Here is a 21,518-nt window from a genome sequence, read left to right on the forward strand (position 1 = left end):
TGCATTTTCACTTATATGATAAGGTGATTAGTAATTTCCCTACAGTCATATACAAAGGGGAAATTACCACAGCTCTACAGCCAACAACTATCATTTCAACTGCCAGCGGGTTCCCTGTGGTCTGATGTAGTTTGCCCGATTCTCAGAATAAATGCCTTTCTCGTTTATACACAAGAAAGCTAATCCTGTTGGGTTTCAAGTTGGATGAACTTCAGTGTTGGGTAGGCATATGCTGCATTCACTATACGCTGGCTATTTACAACATTTTTGTCAAGTTAGAAATAGTTCAATTCTCTGTTGACTTCCAGGTCACACTCTAAGATAATTATAGGTACAGCACCCAATAAGCTTATTTCAGCATTAGGCGAGTTCCTTCTTTGCATTATAAACCTTTGCAAATTTACTTACATGCTTGTCTGGTCATCACTTGAAACTGATGAACCAGTTTAGTCATAGATAGTTCATTAATTATAGTTTGGTTTTAAATAAAGCCTCTGGCCGATAGGTAATAATTTTTTTGTGTTGTCATGAAAATTACACCTTACAAGTTTTCAGATGAATTTTCACTTTTTCAGCAAAGATCACATCTTTTTTCTACATCTTTATTTAATTTCATTCTATATCTTTATAATGTATTCTGCATAAGTAAAGAAATCATTTTGTAAATTTACACAAAATTTCAAGAATCTCCAGTGAATCTTTGAGGCATTTCCAGTTAACCTGTGGGGTTATTCTTACCCTTCTGATCACTGTCCCTAGTGAATTTCAAGTACTGATATTCTTGGATTTGTAAAGAACCAAGGTCACTCTTCAGATATGTTACTTGTCCTTGGTACATACATTTTTTTGGTATTTAGGTACAGGCAGTCCCCGGTTAACGGCGGGCTCAGTTAATGGCGATCCGGTTTTATGGGGCTTGTCTAGCGACGAAAATCGGCAATTTTCGGCGCCGGAAATCGCTGATTTCCACTTATCGGAGCTGATAATTGGGTACAAGCATCAATACATACCTAACAGAGGCGCTGATAACTGAAAATCAGCACTTTTTGGCGCTGATAAGCCCGAAAATCGCCGAAAAAGCGCTGGAAATCGCCGATTTTCGGTTAGTGGTGATTTTCGGTTATCACCACAGCCCCAGAACGGAACCCCCACCGATAACCGAGGACTGTCTGTATTTTAGTTTTGGATATTCTTTTATGTCTCCAGTGTTCGAAGAGGACAGGAGTTAGTCATATGCTGGTTAGTTCACTTTTCTAGTTAGTGCCTACTGGTTTTTTCTATATTTAGGATTTTATTTGGACATTTACTGGGTGCCACAAATGCCCACCAACTAGACAAAAGTTTCTCGAAGTATCTTAAAGGCAAAGACTGGGATCTTCACTAAAAAGAGCTTTGCTCTTGATTCTCCACACGGGGTGCTAATTGCACATCAAAGTTGGACTTAGGATAAGGAGCATAGCTTTTGAGAAGTTTTTGAACCTACAACTTCTTCCAACAAGAAGAACTGAGGTTCGTGGACTTTATGGATCCTAAACTCTTTCAAACCATCCTAAACTCTTTCAAGCCAGGAATCTTAATCATATGGTGGTGTTTTTGGACACAGATGATGAAGAAACCACTTAATCTCTGCAAGACAAAGCTGTTTCTCAGACATGATGGACTGTGATAATGAGACATTCAATCCCCTCAAAACAACCAAAGAAAGCAACTTTAGAAATGAATTAAATTCACATGACACTTTACAAACTTCTGCTGGCCACTGGAGTTAAGAACATCATGGCAGATTAACTTAATAATGGAAAAAAAGGGGACTTCAAGAGGTGTATGATCCACTGATGACATGCTCCAACATCCTTTAATTTCCCAGACCACTGACTTTCTCATTTTTTAAAATTTCAAGGTTGCTTTACCCAGGCCCACCAAGTTACTCTTTGTCTAAGGGCACTGCTAGGAAGACACCAGCTTTTACTCCAGTTATGATTTCACCAACTGATATGGTTACTACAGAGAGGTTTTTAAAGGAGTCCTTAGCCATTATCATACAGCAAGAGGTGTTAGGTATACTCAGTACGATTTAGGCTGAGAAGAGTAAAAACCTCAGCTGAAGCGGAAAGGTCAGGATGATGATTTATCTACTCAGCAAGATGTCAACTTTGCATATTTATATGACTGTTTAATTTCTGCCCAATGCAGTAAATCAGGACCTTTCCAAAAAAGTTGCTTAAGAAACTGTTGGAGAAGGTGGCAACCACTGGTACCAGAGCAGATATGACTAAAATACAGAGTAATTTATACTTGGTGTCCCTCCTCCCTGCTCCACATTCAAGATGTCAAAGGCATACAACATGAAAAAGAGCTGAATTTTCAGCTTAGACTTACAAGGCCCTGCAGCAAACATGCACTGCACTGCTCATCTGTCAGAAACTGGCATTTTTCTCCTTCCTCCCATAGAGGTGATTTCTCTAGGAAGCATTTTCTGTCAAGCTAAATTGCACTTTAAGTTATGAGTTGTACTGACAAATAAGTTTTACCAATTTTCAGGAAACAACTATCTTGTTGGAAACTTTCATTTTTATAATTATCTTTAGAAGAAAATAAAGTGATTTACACCAGGTTCTAAAGTTGTTCTTTCAGTCACACTCCCAAGCTAAATCCTTTTACCCAAGTACTCTGAGATGGAGGCTCTACTTGCAAAGTTCCTCACTTTCTCAGTAAACCTTTCATAAACATATAAGTTGTTTTATTATAAAAATTGTAGATTCTATTTCAGCAAATGGTACAACATTAACATACGTTTGTGGGTGACATCGAAGAACAAAGGTCGCTCAAATCCCATTCGTGTCCCAAAGACAGCACCTTGAGATTCTTGTTCACTATAAATCGGTGAGCATCTAAGTTTTCTTGCAAGTCGGTATTCACACTGACCAGGGTAGAGGATTTCATAATGCCTGAAAATCAAGAAAATTTATTAATCATAATTCTGCTACAGGAGACATCAAGTAAAGATTAAAAGATTACCATGCTTACTGCATCATTATGCGTATTCTTACACTGCATTATCTCTACACTAAGATTCCACTTGAAAAAATGCTTGTAATCTGGGAATACAGACATTTAAAATTTTTATTCCTTGCAAGATTTGGTCACATTAGAAGACTACCTTAAGAGAGCAAAAATTGTACCTGATATAAATTTGGTCACCATCTGTTTCAAAGTAGTGAGCAGCAATATGCCAACCTCTACAATTCTGCAACATTTGTTATGCACTTTAAAATTCCTGTTCTTGAAAATGTTGAGCATCATCTACAATTCTTGCTAGATCTCTATGATATCAAAATGGCAAACCTATTTGAAATTCATTTTGGGAAAGAGGACGAAGTAGCAAGGAAGTGGCTCCTTACAAATTCACCCTCTTCCTCATGTGAAGACATGAAGACAAAAGGCTTGCAGCTCCAAGACAGTTACCTTCAATTTGAGGCTGTTGATAAGTTTCTACTTGTCTTGATATGAATAAGTCTCAAAGGAGGAAGATCTCTGGGTATGTAAGAAAAAGAAGTATTCTCACTCTTAGGTGCTGGAAATCCTGCCACCACTTAAGATCTTCTTGGACTTCTGCTGAAAGGGATACCAGACAACATCCTGCTTGAATACTGAAGACCAGCAGCCATTCAGCTGTAACTGGGAGAAGCTGATCCAGAATCAACTGTGTGGAACCAACTTCCCAAGGAACAGATATCCAACGAGGTACTGCCAAGCCTTCGTGGGGTAACAGGGTACTGAAAACTTTAACATTTAAAACCAGACCCAAATGTTTCTCCTCCAGCAGAGAAACAAAAGCACTAATGGTGTCAACATTCATACCAGTCTGTGCTGGGTTACTTGGCTCCACTGGACAAGTTGGTTCCCCACAACCACATCAGAATGAGAGCCCTACAATTGCCATTCTGAAAGTGTTAGTGGAATGTGGTTCTTCTGGATGCACATCTTGTCACAACATTAAAAGAGGTCTTTCTACATCACATGGGGTGGCAGAACCTTGTCATCTCATAACAGGTATCCTTGAGACTCAGAATGCCTTCTTTTCATGTATGTAGTTGGATACTCACCTTCTCAATTACCAGGCAGTAAGAACCTGGTCAGGGGCAGGAAAGAAATGAGAAATCAATCTCCTGAAATTGAAAATGGTATTCCTAGGTGTTAAACCATAACCTGAACTAGTAGAGGGCAAGGTACCGGGAGTTATGACCAAAATCTCCATCACTGTGTCTTACCTTGGAAACCAGGGAGAAGTATGGGATGTACTACTGCATCACCTACTTTTGGAGATCTTCATGTGGACAGAGGCCAAAAGAACATCTTTTGTAATTGTTACTGGATCTGGAAGTATGCAAAGCTTTCTGACAGCTTTTTGAACCTATTGGATCTCTTTGAGATGAGACTGAATCACAAGGTCCCAGTGCATTGCTTAGCACAACCAGAAAGAACAGTGTGGACACTGGACACCATGCTTCATAACTGGGACAAGCTTTGCATACACACCAACCCTCCAATCAATCTAATAAGGCAGATCCTGCTAAAGCTCACCTCCATCCACTGATGGATGAAACTGAAGCTACTTCTAATCAGCTACTCATAAACGTGATTTGAGGTGTCACTGAAAATCATTAATATCACAAAGAGTAGAAACTATACTGTATAATCATAGTTTTTGCTCTTTGTGATATTAGTAATGAAACAGTAAATGGGCATGATACATGGTAATCATGAGTGGTCCTAAAAACCTGGGATCTCTGAGGGATGCTGACCAGCTGGCAGACACACAGAAAGTGATTTAATTAACCAATGGGGGCCCAACAGACTGTGCAAAGGTAAAAACCTACTAGAGCCAGTAGATCTTTCTTAAACACTGGAACGGAGTGTCTGGAATTTCACGTGATGCACAAAGAAGGCTATAATGAAGTAATGGGTTTGTGGTGAAACAAATAATTACTATGTAAAATTATAGCTCCACTAGCCTTACCTGCCTACTACTTCACGAACTCTTTCTTTCAAGTATCTTCTATTGTTGTGAAGATCTATAAAGCGCCTTACATCAAAAGCCAGCATTTCCTTGGCTGGACTGCCATACATAATCCATTCTGCAATTGCTTGGCCAGCTCCACCAGCACCTTGTAGACTGTTGCCATTCATTCCTACAGCTACAAAATAGTTATCAATCTGTAAAAGGCAAGATGGATATAAATTTATGTTGATTTACTATACTTGCTACTTTAATTATATCAGTCATACATAAAAGGCCATGTACACCTTAGAAGTGATATTACTCTATTTGATTTTTTTATAATTATGAATTCAGACCAGAAAACTTATTGATTACCTCAGTGAAAATTTTATTCTTGTCAATTTTATTTTTATCAGCACAATTTAGGGATGACAGCACACCCCACTCCTTCCTTATCTCTGCATTCTTTATAAATATTTCCTTTGTAATCTCCTTCATTATGTGTAGTTACCTCACAATATGTAAGATATGTGATATTCTATTATCAGTAACTTTATGGACTGCTACAAACCAAGTCTCGTCATCAAAAGTGCATGACTCCAGGTTTCGTTTCCTGGGTATACATCAAGTACCTCAACTAAGAGTAGCTATCTTTTGCTAGCAACCATACAAGCCTACATTAACACTACATTAAAAAGGATGGGCCAGTAACTTTTGCGGGATCATAATCTTGTTCTGGAAATAATTTACAGAATATGGAGATCCATTTCACTTCCAGAACCAGACAAGAGGGTATTCTCAAGACAGGTTGCCTAAAAAAATTTGCTCTAAATGTCATCCTTCTCATGAGATATTTATGAATTGATTTTTAAGAAATTAGTTCTTAGCCACGTAAAATAAATCTAATCCATCGGGCCAAACCTAGGAGAGCTGTTAATCAGCTCAGTGGTCTGGTTAAACTAAGGTATACTTAACTTTTTACCAAGAACTAATAAAGAAGGGTGACCTGTACATCCTATGCAAATTTGTAATTTTTTTTTTTTTTTTTTGCTTTAAGATACTGATTTTCACTACATATAGATTCTAATATTGAATTTTCCTGAACAAAATGCCAATGAGAAAGATAATCTTTGGTGCAATCTACTATTATATATTGTATGGGGTTACAGCTTACATGGCAAATATTGCAGCAGAGTGCAACCAGGAGTTACGGTTCTTTAAAGATAACTGAAAATAAACAGAAGAAATGTTGCCTGTTGCAATGCAACACCAAGACCAACAACAACTAAAACCACAACTGTTGTAATAATAATAATAGCACAGACCTAATTACAGTAATAACTGTATTACTACCAATAAAAATAAAGGAACAACATTTCTGTAGCCTCCAGTTTCATTGTTATGCGGTTCTGTAAAATCACAAAAATTTTCAGTGAAGAAGTGCATACCCTTTGTGATAACAGGGAGTAGAAGTAAGGGTGATCATGGCATCACAATGCTTGGATATTCTCTTACTTGGAAGGGTTTTATTTACAGAAAGGGAAGTAAAAATTATATTTCATAATAAAATTAAGTTTCATATATACTTACCAAGTAATTACATAGCTATAGTTTCTAATTATCAAGGCAGCTTTAATTTTGAAATTCCTTCTATTGTTTTACTGTAGGTAACTAGCCCGGGCCTACTTTCAGGGAAGAGTATGTACAACACAGCTGAAGAGCTCAATTCGTTTGTGCCCTATGTCCATGAGAGGGGAGGAGAGAGGGCTCCGACTCTGTAATTACTTAGTAAGTAATATATGAAATTTAATTTTATTATGAAAATATCATTTTCATGTACCGTATATACTCATAAAATGTTCGATATTTATAGACCAATTTTATGCCCTAAAATTTTGGGGTCGTATAGTTTTGGACAAGTGCAAGATTTTGGGACTAGGCTAAGCCTAGGCTTTGAATTTCCCAACAACAGAAGTCAACAAAGCAGCATTTCCTTCTACAGAAGCTGACAAATGATTTTTTTTATAAAGACAATGCAGTAAATACAAATGTTGTATTACGTATCTGAGAATCTTTTATCATTATTATGTTGTTTCTACATTTATGGCTCTTCTAGGCTATAATAAGTGTGGCCTACATTTCCGAATGTAAACTATTATTAGCTGCCATTTGTATTTCATCAGCTGATTTCTCTTCACTTACGATTCACAAAGAATCGTACATTTTTTCTTTTGGTAAAAAGGATGTATATATTTGACGACATACTGAAGGGTATTGAGTAAAAATATTTTGAAAACTTCTGATATAAGAAACATTAACAGGGGAACAGTGTTAAAAGAATAGTAGAATTGGGTAAAGGGAGATTAAAGAATAAAAATGAATGGTTATTATACTGTTTGGTAGTTTTAGTGGTTGAAGAGATATTAAAAAATAGAAATGTATGATATTATACTGTTCGCTAGTTATAGTGGTTGCTTGGCAAGCTTTCGGTAGTTACCAAAAATCAATTGTAAACAAAGAAGGTCAGAAGTTTTTTTCATTTTGTTTATTACACATAATTTTAATGATTTGAAATGAGTATACTGTATATTGATTTTTTATACATTTTTATAGGCATATTCTAAGCTTTTAGCTTCCTATTTTAACTCAATTTTCATATTTCAGAATCTTAGACTAGGCTATGGGAGCGACTGCTAACACAGCCTAGGCTACCTTCATGTTTTGATTCCAAATATATAGAAATGTAGCCTAGGCTTATTGCCAGAATCAAAACTCGAACATTACATGGGGTATATGCTAAAATCCTAATATATGCAGTAAAAAATGGGGTCGAACATTACAAGGAGCCAAATATTACGAGTATATATTCCCACATTGACAGGAGGTGGGATTCATGGACATATTCTACTCAAAACATTCAGTAATGGTAATGAATTTGAAATAGAAAGGTAGCTAGCACTGGTCAGATGCTTGTTGTAACCTTACTTGGTAAGAGAGCTACAGCAAGAAGATACTGCCTTTGGTTGGTGCTCATCTTAACCTGTAGTGGCATGATAGTATAGTCATGGAGCACCTCTACATAAGTGAGAGCTTGCAGCGAAGGAGTATTCCGATGGCTAGCAAAGTATCAATAAGTGCCCTTGCCTTAGGTGCAGTACCACAATAAACAAACCAGACAACACTGTTACCTACACATAAAATAAACTACTATCCATCCACTAAAGAACTGGTGGATACTCCAGGTACACAGTACCCACAGGCTCCCCAAGACTCAACACCCTATACCAAGGCGAGGAGACAGAGAATAGAAGGAATGCCTCCTATGCTTTGTCCCCAAACACCACACCAGCCACTGACAATGGACCCAGGTACTGCAATTTTCGAATGTTGTCTCCACTTCACGCAAATGATGTGACACAAACACTGATTTACACCTCCAATAGGTGGACTTTAGAATCACAGATAGTGACAAGTTATGCTTAAAAGCCAACAAGGTGGTGACAGATCTGATTTCATGGGCCTTAATTTTAAGGGCAGATAAAAAATCCTCCTGAATCCTTGAGTGCGACTCGGTGATAACATCTCTTAAAAAGAATGCCAATGCATTCTTGGAAAGAGGTCGAGATGGATTTTTTATAGAGCACCAGAGGTTGCTAGAGGGGTCTCTGATCATCTCCGTCATATTAAGGTAATATCTCAAGGCCCTTACAGGGCAAAGAGGTCTCTTTTCTTCTTCTGGACCAAGAATGTCCATCAAATTCTTCATGATTTACACCTCAATAGGTGGACTTTAGAATCACAGATAGTGACAAGTTATGCTTAAAAGCCAACAAGGTGGTGACAGATCTGATTTCATGGGCCTTAATTTTAGGGCAGATAAAAAAATCCTCCTGAATCCTTGAGTGCGACTCGGTGATAACATCTCTTAAAAGAATGCCAATGCATTCTTGGAAAGAGGTCGAGATGGATTTTTATAGAGCACCAGAGGTTGCTAGAGGGTCTCTGATCATCTCCGTCATATTAAGGTAATATCTCAAGGCCCTTACAGGGCAAAGAGGTCTCTTTTCTTCTTCTGGACCAAGAATGTCCATCAAATTCTTCATGATGAAAGAACGGGCCCAGGGCTTGGCAGGAGACTCGTTCTAAGCCAAAAAACCAAGCATAAAGGAGCAGACCGCGTCTCCCTGAGAGAAGCCGACTCTCTTATCAATGGCCTGCAGTTCACCGATTCCTTTAGCCGTAGCCAAAGCAACAAGGAAAAGGGTTTTCCTTGTTAAATCTCTGAAAGAGATGGAGAGAAGAGGCTCAAACGGAGGGCCTGAGAGTCATTTAAGGACAACACCCAGGTTCCAGGAGACCAAGTCTGTCCTCTTCTGCTTAGTCATGTCAAAGGACTTAATTAGATCACTAATATCCTAATTAGACAACAGCTCCAAGCCTCTGTGTCTAAAGACAGAATTCAGCATGCTCTGTATCCTTTGATGGTAGATGAAGTTAAATCTCTGGAAGACTTCAAAAAGAGCAGAAAATCTGCAATCTGCATTATAGAGGTTTTAGAAGACATGATATGTCTTCGACACCAGCTGTGGAAAACTGTCCATTTGGCCTGGTAAACCCTACAAGAACACTGACGTCTACATTTTGCAATCACCTCTGCAGCTGGTCTGGAAAAGCCCTTCGCTCTGACAAGTCTCCTGAAAGTCTGAAGCCTCTCAGAGCAAGAGCGGATAGTCCTTGGTGGAAACAATGAAAACTCGCAGTTTGAGAAGACTTGGTCTCTGTGGCAGAAGTCTTGAAAGTCCACTAACAGCCTGAGAAGGTCCAGGAACCATTCCTTGAGAGGCCAGAACGGAGCTACTAGGGTCATCAAAATACTTCAGTGTGTTAAAAACTTGTTTCAAACTTCCCTGACCATGCGGAATGGCAGGAAGGCATTCACGTCCAGATTCAGCCAGTCCTGAAGCATGGCATCCGTCGCCCATGCCAGAGGGTCTGGGACTGGAGAACAAAACATTGGGAGTTGATGGTTCCTTGACGTTGCAAACAGGTCTATTGACGGCTTTCCCCACAGTTTCCACAGGTTGGTGCATACCTGTGGATTCAGCGTCCACTACGTTAGTAGAACCTGTCTACATTGACTTAACTCGTCTGCCAGAACATTCAGTTTGCCCTGAATGAGTCACATAGCAATCTTGGTGTGATTCTTCTGCGTCCACAGAGGGAGATCCTTGCCACTTCGTAGAGGGAAAAGGAGTGAGTACCTCCCTGATTCTTGATGTAAGACAGAACAATAGTTTTGTCCGAATGGACTGCTACTGTCTTGTTGAAGGTCACTGCTGCAAACGACTGAAGGGCTAAATGTATTGCCTTCAATTCTCTCACACTGATGATATGAAGTTTCCTCTATTCTTGGGACCATATCCTGGAAACTTCCATGTCTTCCACTAGAGCTCCCCAACCCAGATCCAATGCATCTGATTATTAACCTAGGCTGGGGCTCACAGGGAGGAGAGACTTCCCTTCTAAAAGTCTTCTTTCTGATAGCCATCACTGAAGGTCTTTCTTGATTTCTGGTGTGATTGGAAACACGAACGAGTCCGAAAGAGTTTTCCTGTTCCATCTGGCCTTCAGGAAGAATAGCAATATCCTCAGAAGACTCATCCATCTGTTGGTCGAACAGGACAGTAGAGAGGAAGCTTGGGAGCCAGGTAACAGAGTAGATGGAAAAGTCGGAGGACTGGTTATGGGAGAAAAGGCAGTTACAGGTGAAGACAAAACAGGTAAATTAGCTACATCAGATTTAGAAGATACTTGGCTAGCTAAATTCCTAGCTTCAGCTCTAGCAGCTGCCTTCCCCTTCCTGTCTCTCTCAAGTTTGTCAAGATAAGCCTTTAAAACTTTCCATTTCCCTTGGTCCCAGTCTCTGAATTCATCACAAGTCAAATCAATTGTGCAATTCTGTCCTCTACAACTAATAAAAAGGGTATGTGAATCGTAACAGGCTTCAGTTAATCTAGTTTTGCCGCATTTAGTGCAAAACCGAATACTAGAAGTACTAGTCAGACATGGTCCTTGAAAAATGTCAAAATCAAGAAATGTCAGGTTTAAAAAGCCTAAGGTAACTATAATTAGAAAGAAGGTTACCAAAATAAAGAATACGTCACCAAACTGGTGATCAGACAACCATCCGGTTATGAAAAAGTTAAAATCAAGCTGCTCCAACCACTGATGTTCCGTCACTGACTGGCAGAAATGAACTGAGCTCTTCACCTGTGTTGTACCTACTCTTCCCTGAAAGTGGGCAGGGTTAGTTACCTACACTAAAACAATGGAAGTGCCACTGCAAATTTCAAAATTTAAGGTGTTGTGATAATTAGAAACTATAGCTATGTCACTACAGGCGGTCCCAACGGGGTTCGTTCTTGGAACCCGAAAATCGTCGTAAGCGGAACATCGTCGAAAATCGTCAAAATCATAAGAAAACCTTACTTTTAATGCTCTGGGTGCATTGAAAACGATGTAAACTGCATTATTATTGAGTTTTACATCAAAAAAACCTTCAAATTATGATTATTCTGCCATTTTGGGGCCATATTTCTTCCGTCAGATCGGCGTACGATGCGTCGTAACCCCGGAACATGCGTCGTTGTGAAATAATTTCTGATGAATATATTTGAAAAGCGTCAGTAACCTCGGAACGTCGTAAGCCGGAACCGTCGTAAACCGGGGACTGCCTGTACTTGCTAAGTTACTTATATGAAATGCCATGTTCTTCTAGAATTCAGTCAATAGAGTAAATGTATCCCTGATGAATGTGCAATAGAGATTTTAGAAAACAATTACTTATTTTATGGATCATATACATAGTATAAATTTACACTCATGGTCACCAGAATCAAGATATATGATGCCAAACTTTCTAAAATGAGTTGTATTCATTTATGGCATATATATTCTTCATAAAAAAATATTAATATATATATTATAAATGGAAAACAATGTTAACTGGCAGTTTCATTCTCTGATGACTGTGCACTGGGAGTGGGTGTAGAAAAACACTGACATCATTAATATTTCAAGGTATATCTGAAGAAAACTTACCACATTATACCAGATGCCATATAACATCACATCACAAAATGCCTAAACATGTAACAACTTTTGAATAATTCAGGAAAAATAAAATGGGTGTATCCCCTTAAATATATGGTGACAACTGGAACATGAAAGTGTTTAAGCAGTTGGATGGACTTTCATGAAGAAAGCATATGGAGCAGATGAAGAGCATAAGACAAATAAACTGCAGCTCAGGGTCAGAGGGCTGCTAAAAAGAGCCTTCAGTCTGTCTGTTTGACCAAATTATTCCCGATCAAATAAAAACAAATTTTTAATTCATGTACGCACATTACTAAATGGCTCTGAGATACTAGAAAAAGTTATTTGGTTTACGTTAAAGGTCATCTGTATTCCTATTACAGAATAAAAACACTGGCTGCCCTTAATTTTTTACTCACCTAACCATACAATCCCCTAACATGAGTCAACTGATTCTGCCATTACTGTGTTTAAATGCACAATAATTACCTACATTATTTGGCCGAATTATCTGGCATCAAACACTCTGACTGATATGTAAACTATCCCAAGTTTACTACAGTCCTACAATGTATAAAATCATCACACACATGTTGACAGGACACAGTGAAATAAGGCTTACTTCTGGAGTTTCTCCAAGAATCCATTTTCCATCTGGAGTAAAGTTGTCAGGTGCATTAACTAAAGGTTGATATTCAACCTCTCTTAAAAGAGGTAATCTGTGTTCGGCTGCTCCACGAATAGGTCCTTCAAAGCAAAAAAGATGTCAGAGATTTCATGAACACATCCTGATGCTTATGACAAACACTCAGAGATCTGACAAGTTTAAGCTAACCATCTAACAAAATTTTATAACAATAATTAAAATAATTGTACATACACTGAATGCATATGAAATGTAACAGTATAAAATAACTAAATCTTAAATGTACCACCATAAAATAACTTTAAAATTACTGATTTGATTATAACCATTTAAAATGGGTTTAGCAAGATAAACAACAGATATCTGGCTAATGTGACCTTAAGTCTTAGAGAGGAGCACCAGAAGAAAGTAAAAATAAGTCATTATTCAATTTATCAAAGCTATTAAAAATCTGATGGCTGTTATAAAATAACAGAAGCACTAAATATATAAGGAAGAAAATTTGACACTTAATCTATACTACCCATAAGCTAATGAGCTAATTTCTTTTACTTTTCAATAATGAACCTTAAACTATTTTACTGAAAACTACATATTCTTTAACCTCATTGTGTCCGCATTTTCCTGATGAAAGATTTAAATTAACTCTGTGGCGGAGTCCGGTATCTTTCCTGAAAGATTTCAATCGCCATTTCAATCGCCAAATGTTTTGAATGGAATTGGCGCAATTTTTCTGCTGCGACACCTCTAGAGTATTTTTGACAAATTGGCAACCCATAGATCACCATACACCACCTCTGAGAGCTGAATGAGAGCGATCAGTAGTCCCTAAGCATTGGCCATGGAGGGTCGCGGATCATTTTCTTCTGACCCCAACCAAGCACTTCAGCGCGGTCTTGAGTGCGGCGCCCACGCGTCTCGGATGATAGTGATACTTTTGTCAGTGATCCTTCTACTAGTAAGAAAAAAATTAGTAGTAAAAAGAGGTCCCTAACGACCAAAGAAATCAGTGAAACTTTGAAATTGTTGGAAGAATTCCACGATAGTGATAGCTATGGGAGCGAGTCTGATTACGAACGACGCTCAAGGCTTGGGATGGGCTGATGAAAGTGGTGATGAGGAACTGAATGATCCTACATATCGTCAGCAAGAAACTGATAGTAGTAGTGATGATAGTGATGCTTATCAAGCTGAAATAATTGATGATGAAGAAGACATTCTCCGAGGCAGAGGGTCCGTTCGCCGACGCCGCAGGCAACGGGGGAGGGTGGGATCCTCTTCCTCTCACAGTTCATCGGGGGGAAGGGGAAGCGGCCGTGGTGTTCGAACACATGGGTCGGCTGCGGCTACAGAAGATGATGGGTGGACTGATGGGCGTAATTTCGTTCCTCATGATTATGTTTTTGGTGGTTCAGCAGGAGTGACGCTAGATTTTGACCTCGACCCTAATATGAGTGAAGAATCCGATTATTTTCGGAAATTCATCGACGATGATATAGTGCAAGTCATGGTCGATGAAACCAATCGGTATCACTCGCTCCTCACACGTGACAGGCCTCCTGGTACATCGAAGATGAAGAAATGGGTAGATGTTTGTCTCCAAGAAATGATAGTGTTCCTGGCTCTCACGTTACTAATGCCTCATACATCGAAGCATGAGAGAGAGAGAGAGAGAGAGAGAGAGAGAGAGAGAGAGAGAGAGAGAGCTTTTCATTGAGTCGAGAAATGTGTTGGCATACATTGATGATATATATTTCAATTTCTTGGCATTTTACGGGTATAACTTGATGGGTATTGTTCACTTTCAATAACTTTTACTTTACATTACGGGTTTTCATATTACATTACGGGTCTTTCATAAATACTAATATTTTTCATAATGATAAGGGCAGAAATATAAGGCTTTCGATAACTTTTTTCCCGAGTATTACTTTTATATACTTTTTTTACATTTATGGGTATGTTTCATTTTCATTGCATTTTACGGGTAATAACACATGTAAATAACTTTATTGTATTATATTTGTTGTATACAAGTGCAAACTTTTAGAATTCATTATTTTGCGTGGTATTGTTTGTTAGCGTGTCATGTGAAAAGGCCCGCGCCCGGGCCAATTCTTTTCAGTCAGCTGTCTCCCCGCTCATCCATCTTATAGCACTTTATAATCAACTCGCTCTGGTAAGTACAAAAATTTTTTTTAATTTTTTTTTTTTGTTCCACGTTCATGTGCATGCTATTACCTTTCCATAGATATGTATTTTTCTCCAATTTGCAATAGTCAATTTTAGCCCGGTCTCAGATGTTACATAAGCGTATTTTAGCCCGGATTGTGAGGGTTAATAACAAAATTAAGACAGCACTGTTCTTGGATTCTTTGATCAATAAAAAACAACAAATTATATTTACCAAACTGATCATAATCTCCTTTGAGTGTTTCTCTCCAGTTGTGAGGGATTCCATAATCAAAGGCTGGTTTTGCATGACGTTCAAAACCCCCAATAATGAATTCCTGATTTCTTGTTAAGCAGAACATATGCGAATCATAGTCCCGAACAACAGGAAGACCATCCAATGCTTCCATGACAGGACTGAAAGTTTCAAAAATTTATATGTATATGGAATTTCTTGTTAAAGGAGTACGTTAAGCAATAAAAATGGTAATTCCAGGGTTTTTGTAGTACCATTTGTAAAATTAACAAGAAAAGACAAAACAACAAAATACTGCAGTTAATCCAAAACTTAATCAACTAATGGGAAAACCAGAAACATGGAATACACCCTTCAGTCTATAAAAATTTATTCATTCTCCATGCAAATTTTTATGGTATATCTGCAGGTGACATTGCTCAAAAGGAGACCCCTCTAAGTAACCAATTGGTTCTTAGCCACGTAAAATAAGTCTAATCCTTCGGGCCAGCCCTAGGAGAGCTGTTAATCAGCTCAGTGGTCTGGTAAAACTAAGCTATACTTTTTTTACTTATGCCTTTGCTTTTCATCCATTCCCTTTACTGACTTCACAGTTTGTTGTCCAACATCTTTAACATTACTTCAGTTCTAATTTAGGAATAATTCCAGAGGGTGAGCCCCATGAAGTTCTCAAAATTTGTCTCATTAAACTTCTTTCTATTACATGAATAAAAGTTTAAAAGATGAATGCTATGAAAGTGTACAGAATAAAAATAATGAAAATAAATATATTTATAGCAACAATAATCTATCCCACTCACAATGAATACAGTACAGGTACAGTGTGTTCATCAGTAATAAATGTAAATGGGAAAGGCAGGTTATTGTGTTTGAGGAAACTAAGTTACAGATACCATAAGAACCTCTAGGGGCATCTATAGGTGAAAAAAATTCAAATAAGGTAACTGAATCACAAATGAAAAAGTAAAACGCACAGTAAAAAATACACAATGACAATATAAGTAAAAATGAATGTAATTTATATGAGGCTGAAAAACTATAAAAGAAATTGATAAGTACAAGTGACACCATGCAGTACAACTACAGTAAAATAAACCATAAAGGCTAGAACCATCTACAAAAAGATAGGCATTAAACATACAAAAGTAACAGAACTTAAACTTTTAATAGATTTTAATCATTTCTCCTGTTACCTACATTCATTTAATGCGGTTAAATTTTGGTGCCAAAATAGTAGTTTGCATATATAAAACTGTAGCTTTTCCAGTAAGGCAATCTACTACATGATTATGGTTGGCTATAATCAGGTGCCTTGATGCTGGAAGAGGTGTGGTGGCTGAGTCTGTGTAGATAGTACTTTAATATCATATTTGTTCATTATTCATCTATTTATTTAAGCCATGTAATTTATATGTACATGTTAACATTCATATATACTAAAATGCATATTTAATTATTAAGCAATTACCCAAGGTGTTAGTTTGATTACTTACAGAATTTAAAAATCTTTACTGAAATTTCAGGTTTTTAAGAATTAACATGTACATAATTGCCACCACCTTATGCACTCTTCTCGGATATCAAAACCAAGCATAGTGATAATCGTGGTTTATCACTATCCCCTATTTTACTTTTAAGCACATTAAACTATATTTTTTCTGCAAATAAAAATGTCAAGACAATGAATACCAGTGGATGTGAAGTTTGTCTCTTATAACTTAAAAGTTCTAGCCCACTATGGTCCTCAGTCCTGTCTACATGTCTTCATGAGTTACTTTACAACTTTCATTTTCTTTTGTAGAATATCCACTCAATGTAAGTTTTCTCATTTCTTCTTTTTTCTTCTTCACCAACATTTAAGATACTTTGAGGGTAAAACATAACAATGTACAGAAAATCCTCATACATGCAAGAGAAAAGATCATCTACAGAAAAGACTGTAGAATCATAATAAAGGGAAACTTCTAATATTGAAAGCTTGTCAAAAATAACAAACAACTGAGAAATGGAAGATCTTGAAAGACACACTAACTCCACCAAGCACTAAGCATAAAAATCAAGAGCAAATCAGAGTAAAAAAAAATTGCAGGAGATCCTAACTTAAAACTTGCACATTAATGATTTAGAACTAACTGGCTCCAATTAACCTTTACTATTTAAAGAACTAAAATATACAATTGCGCAGGAAACCATACAGCACCTCCCTTCAGAAAACTGTGAAAGTATTTGTGTACAATAATTTCTTTGTTACATCTTGTCCTCAATGATGACACTAACACAAGGGGAGAAATAGGTGGCAAAAATCCTCTGCTGCCAAAGACAAAATTCCTCTAGACACAACAGGAAAATTCCTTTCGTCCAACAGTATAAGAACAAAAATAGACATGGATGGCTGCGTCGAGGGAAATTTCACTGAAAAGATTATTACAATTAGAAGTAAAAAACCACAACCGCAAAATCTGAGACTGCTGCAGAGAGCTGCAAACAGATCACCAGACACACATGAACCCCGGCGACTGGATACTAAGACCTGAGGATCCAAGAGCACGTGCAGGGCTGCTGTCTACTGCCAATCTTCTTTTTCTGTAAAAGGCTCATTTGTCTGGAATTCCACTTAGAAACAAGAAATGGGATATGGGTAATGGGTTCATCGTCAAATTACTACTACTGAATACCAAGATGCTAAGAATTAAATACTTACTATGTATGAAGGTAAAAATGCTCTGCTGGAAAAACTGGAACACGGACTTTTGGAGAACTCTGCTCTCCTACATTTCGAGCCCACTTGAAAAGAAATTGAGTGTTGAAAAAGTGTTATCATCTTCAGGTAATGATATAGTAATATTTCTACACTGGGATCTCAACAAACTCAACTCTGTCACTTATTAGATATATCTGAGTCCAGAAAAATAAAGATGTTTTTATTTGGTAAATTCAACAAAGACACAGTAGACACTGAAACAAATGGGACTAATACTTGCATGTCTAACTTTGTAAGCTGGTTTCAGTTGATTCCAAGGTAACTGACCCATCATGCTCTGCTCTGTACCCTCTCCTACTCACTTGTACACTGAGCACTGAGACTGTCCTCTATAACAAACTGTGATCTTTTATGTCTAGCGCAATTTCCTTATGGCAACCTGGCTGAGGTAATCTAGTGCATGTGTGTTTTTGTTGAAATATTCATTGGATACTGTATTGTGTTGCTTTGCAGCATTTTCTTTCATATGAATGTCACATTTGTTCAATAATGTATACCATGTTCATTTATATGAAATTAACTGCTCAATTCCTAGACCTTATAAAGGGAGCTCATTTTCAAAGATAATTGTCAGGACAAATTCACTGACTACACATCCATTCAAACCTTCTGTTTCCTTTCTTCAAGAATGAGCTTTCAGCTTCTATGACTTCCCTATGGGAAGTTTGAAAAGATAATTTCTTTCTTCCTCTCCTTAACAACATAAAACCATGCTGACAAGAAATGTTTAAATTCAAGCCTATTCAAGTACTGTATAGGAAAATAACTGTAACTTTTGCAATTTCTGTAAACAGTAATTGTATATGCCACAGCAAATTACATCAATAAGAAGTACAAGGTATTTGTTCTGAGTCTCCCTTTGTTTCAAATATTTTCTTATTGGAAAAACTTATGCATCAGATTTGTGAAAATCTCAAATTCTTAGCTGATTTCCTGTGTTCATAACAATTCTGTGTTGAGCAGAAAAAACTACCTTTATATGGAATTTAGCTATTATTTTTTTAGCCGAGGAAACAAAAGTAGTGTTATTCATAGGCATATTCAAAGGTGTTTTTACTATTTGCTATAAAAGCCTTATTAGATGAATTCAATATAGCATGTAACCTGGCCTAAAAAACTTTAAACATTCAAACTTAAAAATTACCCAATTCCTCATGTTTATCAATTTGAGCTGGTCTTAAAAAATTTAAAAAATATTCAACAGCACTACTTACCATTCCAGATGCATTTACAAAGTATTCACACTTAATTGGGCCCTCTGAAGTTAGGACTTCAGTGACACGAGGTACTATCTGCGAGTGAGGTACTTCATCTGTAATGATCCTTTTTACAGTGCAACCTTCAAAATATTTTGCTCCTGAAAGGGAAGATAGTTATCAGCTTTATCGAAATAACATGCTTATGAATACCACAAACATATGAAAATGTTTTTCACAACTGACTTTTAATCACTAAAATTATACCTTGAGCATGGATGCTAGCAAAAATGAACGACTATGTGCATATTTCATAACGAATAACAGGTACTACTATTTTTTAATTTTTCATTTAAAAAAATATTAATTCCCAGATTTTCTGAGTTCTCCAATAAAATATAAAAGTCAACGTAAAAAAATATTTGGAGGAAATAGTCATCAAATCACATCCTAACAATTTTCATCATCAGAATAGCAAAATGTTAAAAATTAACTTGTAAATTACTAATGATCTAGGCATGGTAAACAAAATTATGGGGCAATTTTTACAATCCTACACTAGCTTTTACATTTTTACCTTCAAAATACCTCGAGATCTGAAGCACTTAACATATAGGAACATTTTCTACACTGAAAGGCACCACCTGTTCAGGTATCGTTTCAGTGCAAGAAAATTAGGTTCCTTAAAATACTGTGTACACTTTCTGCCATTCAATGACAATGTTGTCTGAATAAAGCATAAATGCAATGGCTTTACTTTGTTAAGACTGGTTATGACTCTTCCATACCTGATTTGCAATTTGTGCAAATTTTATTCTTCACACTGAAAACTGAAAGCATGCTACAAAAAGGAGCTATCTCTGTTTTGGTTAGTTATAAACCTTATGTTTAACATTACAGTCTATTCTCTTACTAAATACATTTATTTTACTGCTGTCAAATACACCTAAATATATTCTCTTCATAGAGTAACATAGCGTAACATATCACTCTCAATCATAAAGATTGTTTACCTTGTCTCTGAGCAAGAGAGGCAAGAGTGCAACAGACTGCATATGGATCAGCAACAGCATCATCGGGGACCCATACACCACCTTCCAAGTCATCAGTATACAAGTTAGGATGGAGCCTTTTAATTTCATGGCGATCTAACCACTGGAATATGGCAAAAAATTTGCATTATTATATTTTCCAATGTTCTACAGTAGACATAAATAAATCTAAGCAATTTTTTGTTCCACAGATACAAACTAATGCTTCACATAATATGATAAATCATATTATGTTTCATCTGCCTTGTTTAATACTGTAGCAAATGAGGCTGACCAATGAAGGGAGAGTCACTACTTTCAAAATATAGTCCAAGGTTTACAAAGTGTGATCGAAAAAGAAACCACAAGCAACATGGCAAGGTTTGTATCCAAGAAATTCATTTTAGGTACAGTCTATTGTGAGTGTATTCATACTGCCATTCATTATGAAATAGGACTTTCTTAATTCATTCAACACATGAATTCTCAGACACCTCACATTAACTGAAGAAAAAGAACTGCTGTGTCCAGTAGGTAGGCATATGCACATAAGGTCCTTCAGGTTACTAACAGTTAATTAAATCAGTGTGTGTATGTCTGCTGACTGGTTAATGACTCCAGCTCCAGGGACTTCCAGACTGTTGAACCTGCAAGATAGCATGTTTATTTCCATATTCTTATTCTATATCATATTATTCCAGTGATTCCTGCCTCGTTATTTGATATCATAATCATTGCATTTTGTGATGATAAGATTCTGTCATCATCAATGGGTTTTGTGAGCACCTCTAGAAGATTTTCCCAGGGAGGAGGTAGTTTTACTAGCTTCTGTAAGCACTTCCACTCCCTTCTGCTCAACAGTGCTACAGTCTTCAGTTTCTTTGGATAGTGAAGATTATTGTTTTGAAATGGCTTTAGAATTATCACAGTTTAGAGTGTAAGAAATATTTAGCTTGACTAGCAACAAATTGTTAGACAGCTTTTGGTTTTCAAGTTAAATGACTAATCATCTTCAACTACAGTATCTGATTCTTGTACATTTTACTACTGTTAAATGCAAGTGTAGTATACTGTAATGCTTAAGAAATATTTATTATTTTATGTATCTTTTAAGACTAGCTTCTTGTCCTTTCTTGAGTGTACTTTTTATTTTCCAAATCTGAGTTTTTGGGCTTAACAAAATTTGTTTACATATACCCTGACAGTAAAATACTAAATAAAGTATAATGCTTAGAATTAAATACAGTACTGTATTATTTCTTCTGCCATTTCAGAGCAGATTTTTGTCCTTAGTCTTTTTGTGAAGAAAATGTTTTCTATGGCGTGCAAAGGTCTGAGAGGAAGGTATGAGGTGTAAGT

The 21,518-nt window shown here is 37.0% G+C and overlaps 1 protein-coding gene across 6 annotated transcripts in view; it reads right to left on the reverse strand.

The window, feature by feature from the left end:
* The window catches only part of LOC136835014 (pyruvate dehydrogenase phosphatase regulatory subunit, mitochondrial-like), a 75,968-nt gene that overhangs the window by 44,244 nt on the left and 10,206 nt on the right, over window positions 1-21,518 (reverse strand). For all 6 annotated transcript variants that reach the window (XM_067098047.1, XM_067098046.1, XM_067098045.1 and 3 more), the window contains 7 exons: window positions 20,142-20,283; window positions 19,147-19,289; window positions 17,873-17,955; window positions 15,151-15,332; window positions 12,720-12,844; window positions 5,021-5,217; window positions 2,794-2,948 (listed from right to left, as the gene is read on the reverse strand). In XM_067098047.1, the coding sequence (XP_066954148.1) occupies window positions 2,794-2,948; window positions 5,021-5,217; window positions 12,720-12,844; window positions 15,151-15,332; window positions 17,873-17,955; window positions 19,147-19,289; window positions 20,142-20,283 (1,027 nt within the window). The remainder of the gene's footprint in view (window positions 1-2,793; window positions 2,949-5,020; window positions 5,218-12,719; window positions 12,845-15,150; window positions 15,333-17,872; window positions 17,956-19,146; window positions 19,290-20,141; window positions 20,284-21,518) is intronic.

The sequence above is a fragment of the Macrobrachium rosenbergii genome, chromosome 54 (assembly GCF_040412425.1).
Source record: "Macrobrachium rosenbergii isolate ZJJX-2024 chromosome 54, ASM4041242v1, whole genome shotgun sequence".
In the NCBI taxonomy this organism is placed as follows: Eukaryota; Metazoa; Arthropoda; class Malacostraca; order Decapoda; family Palaemonidae; genus Macrobrachium; species Macrobrachium rosenbergii.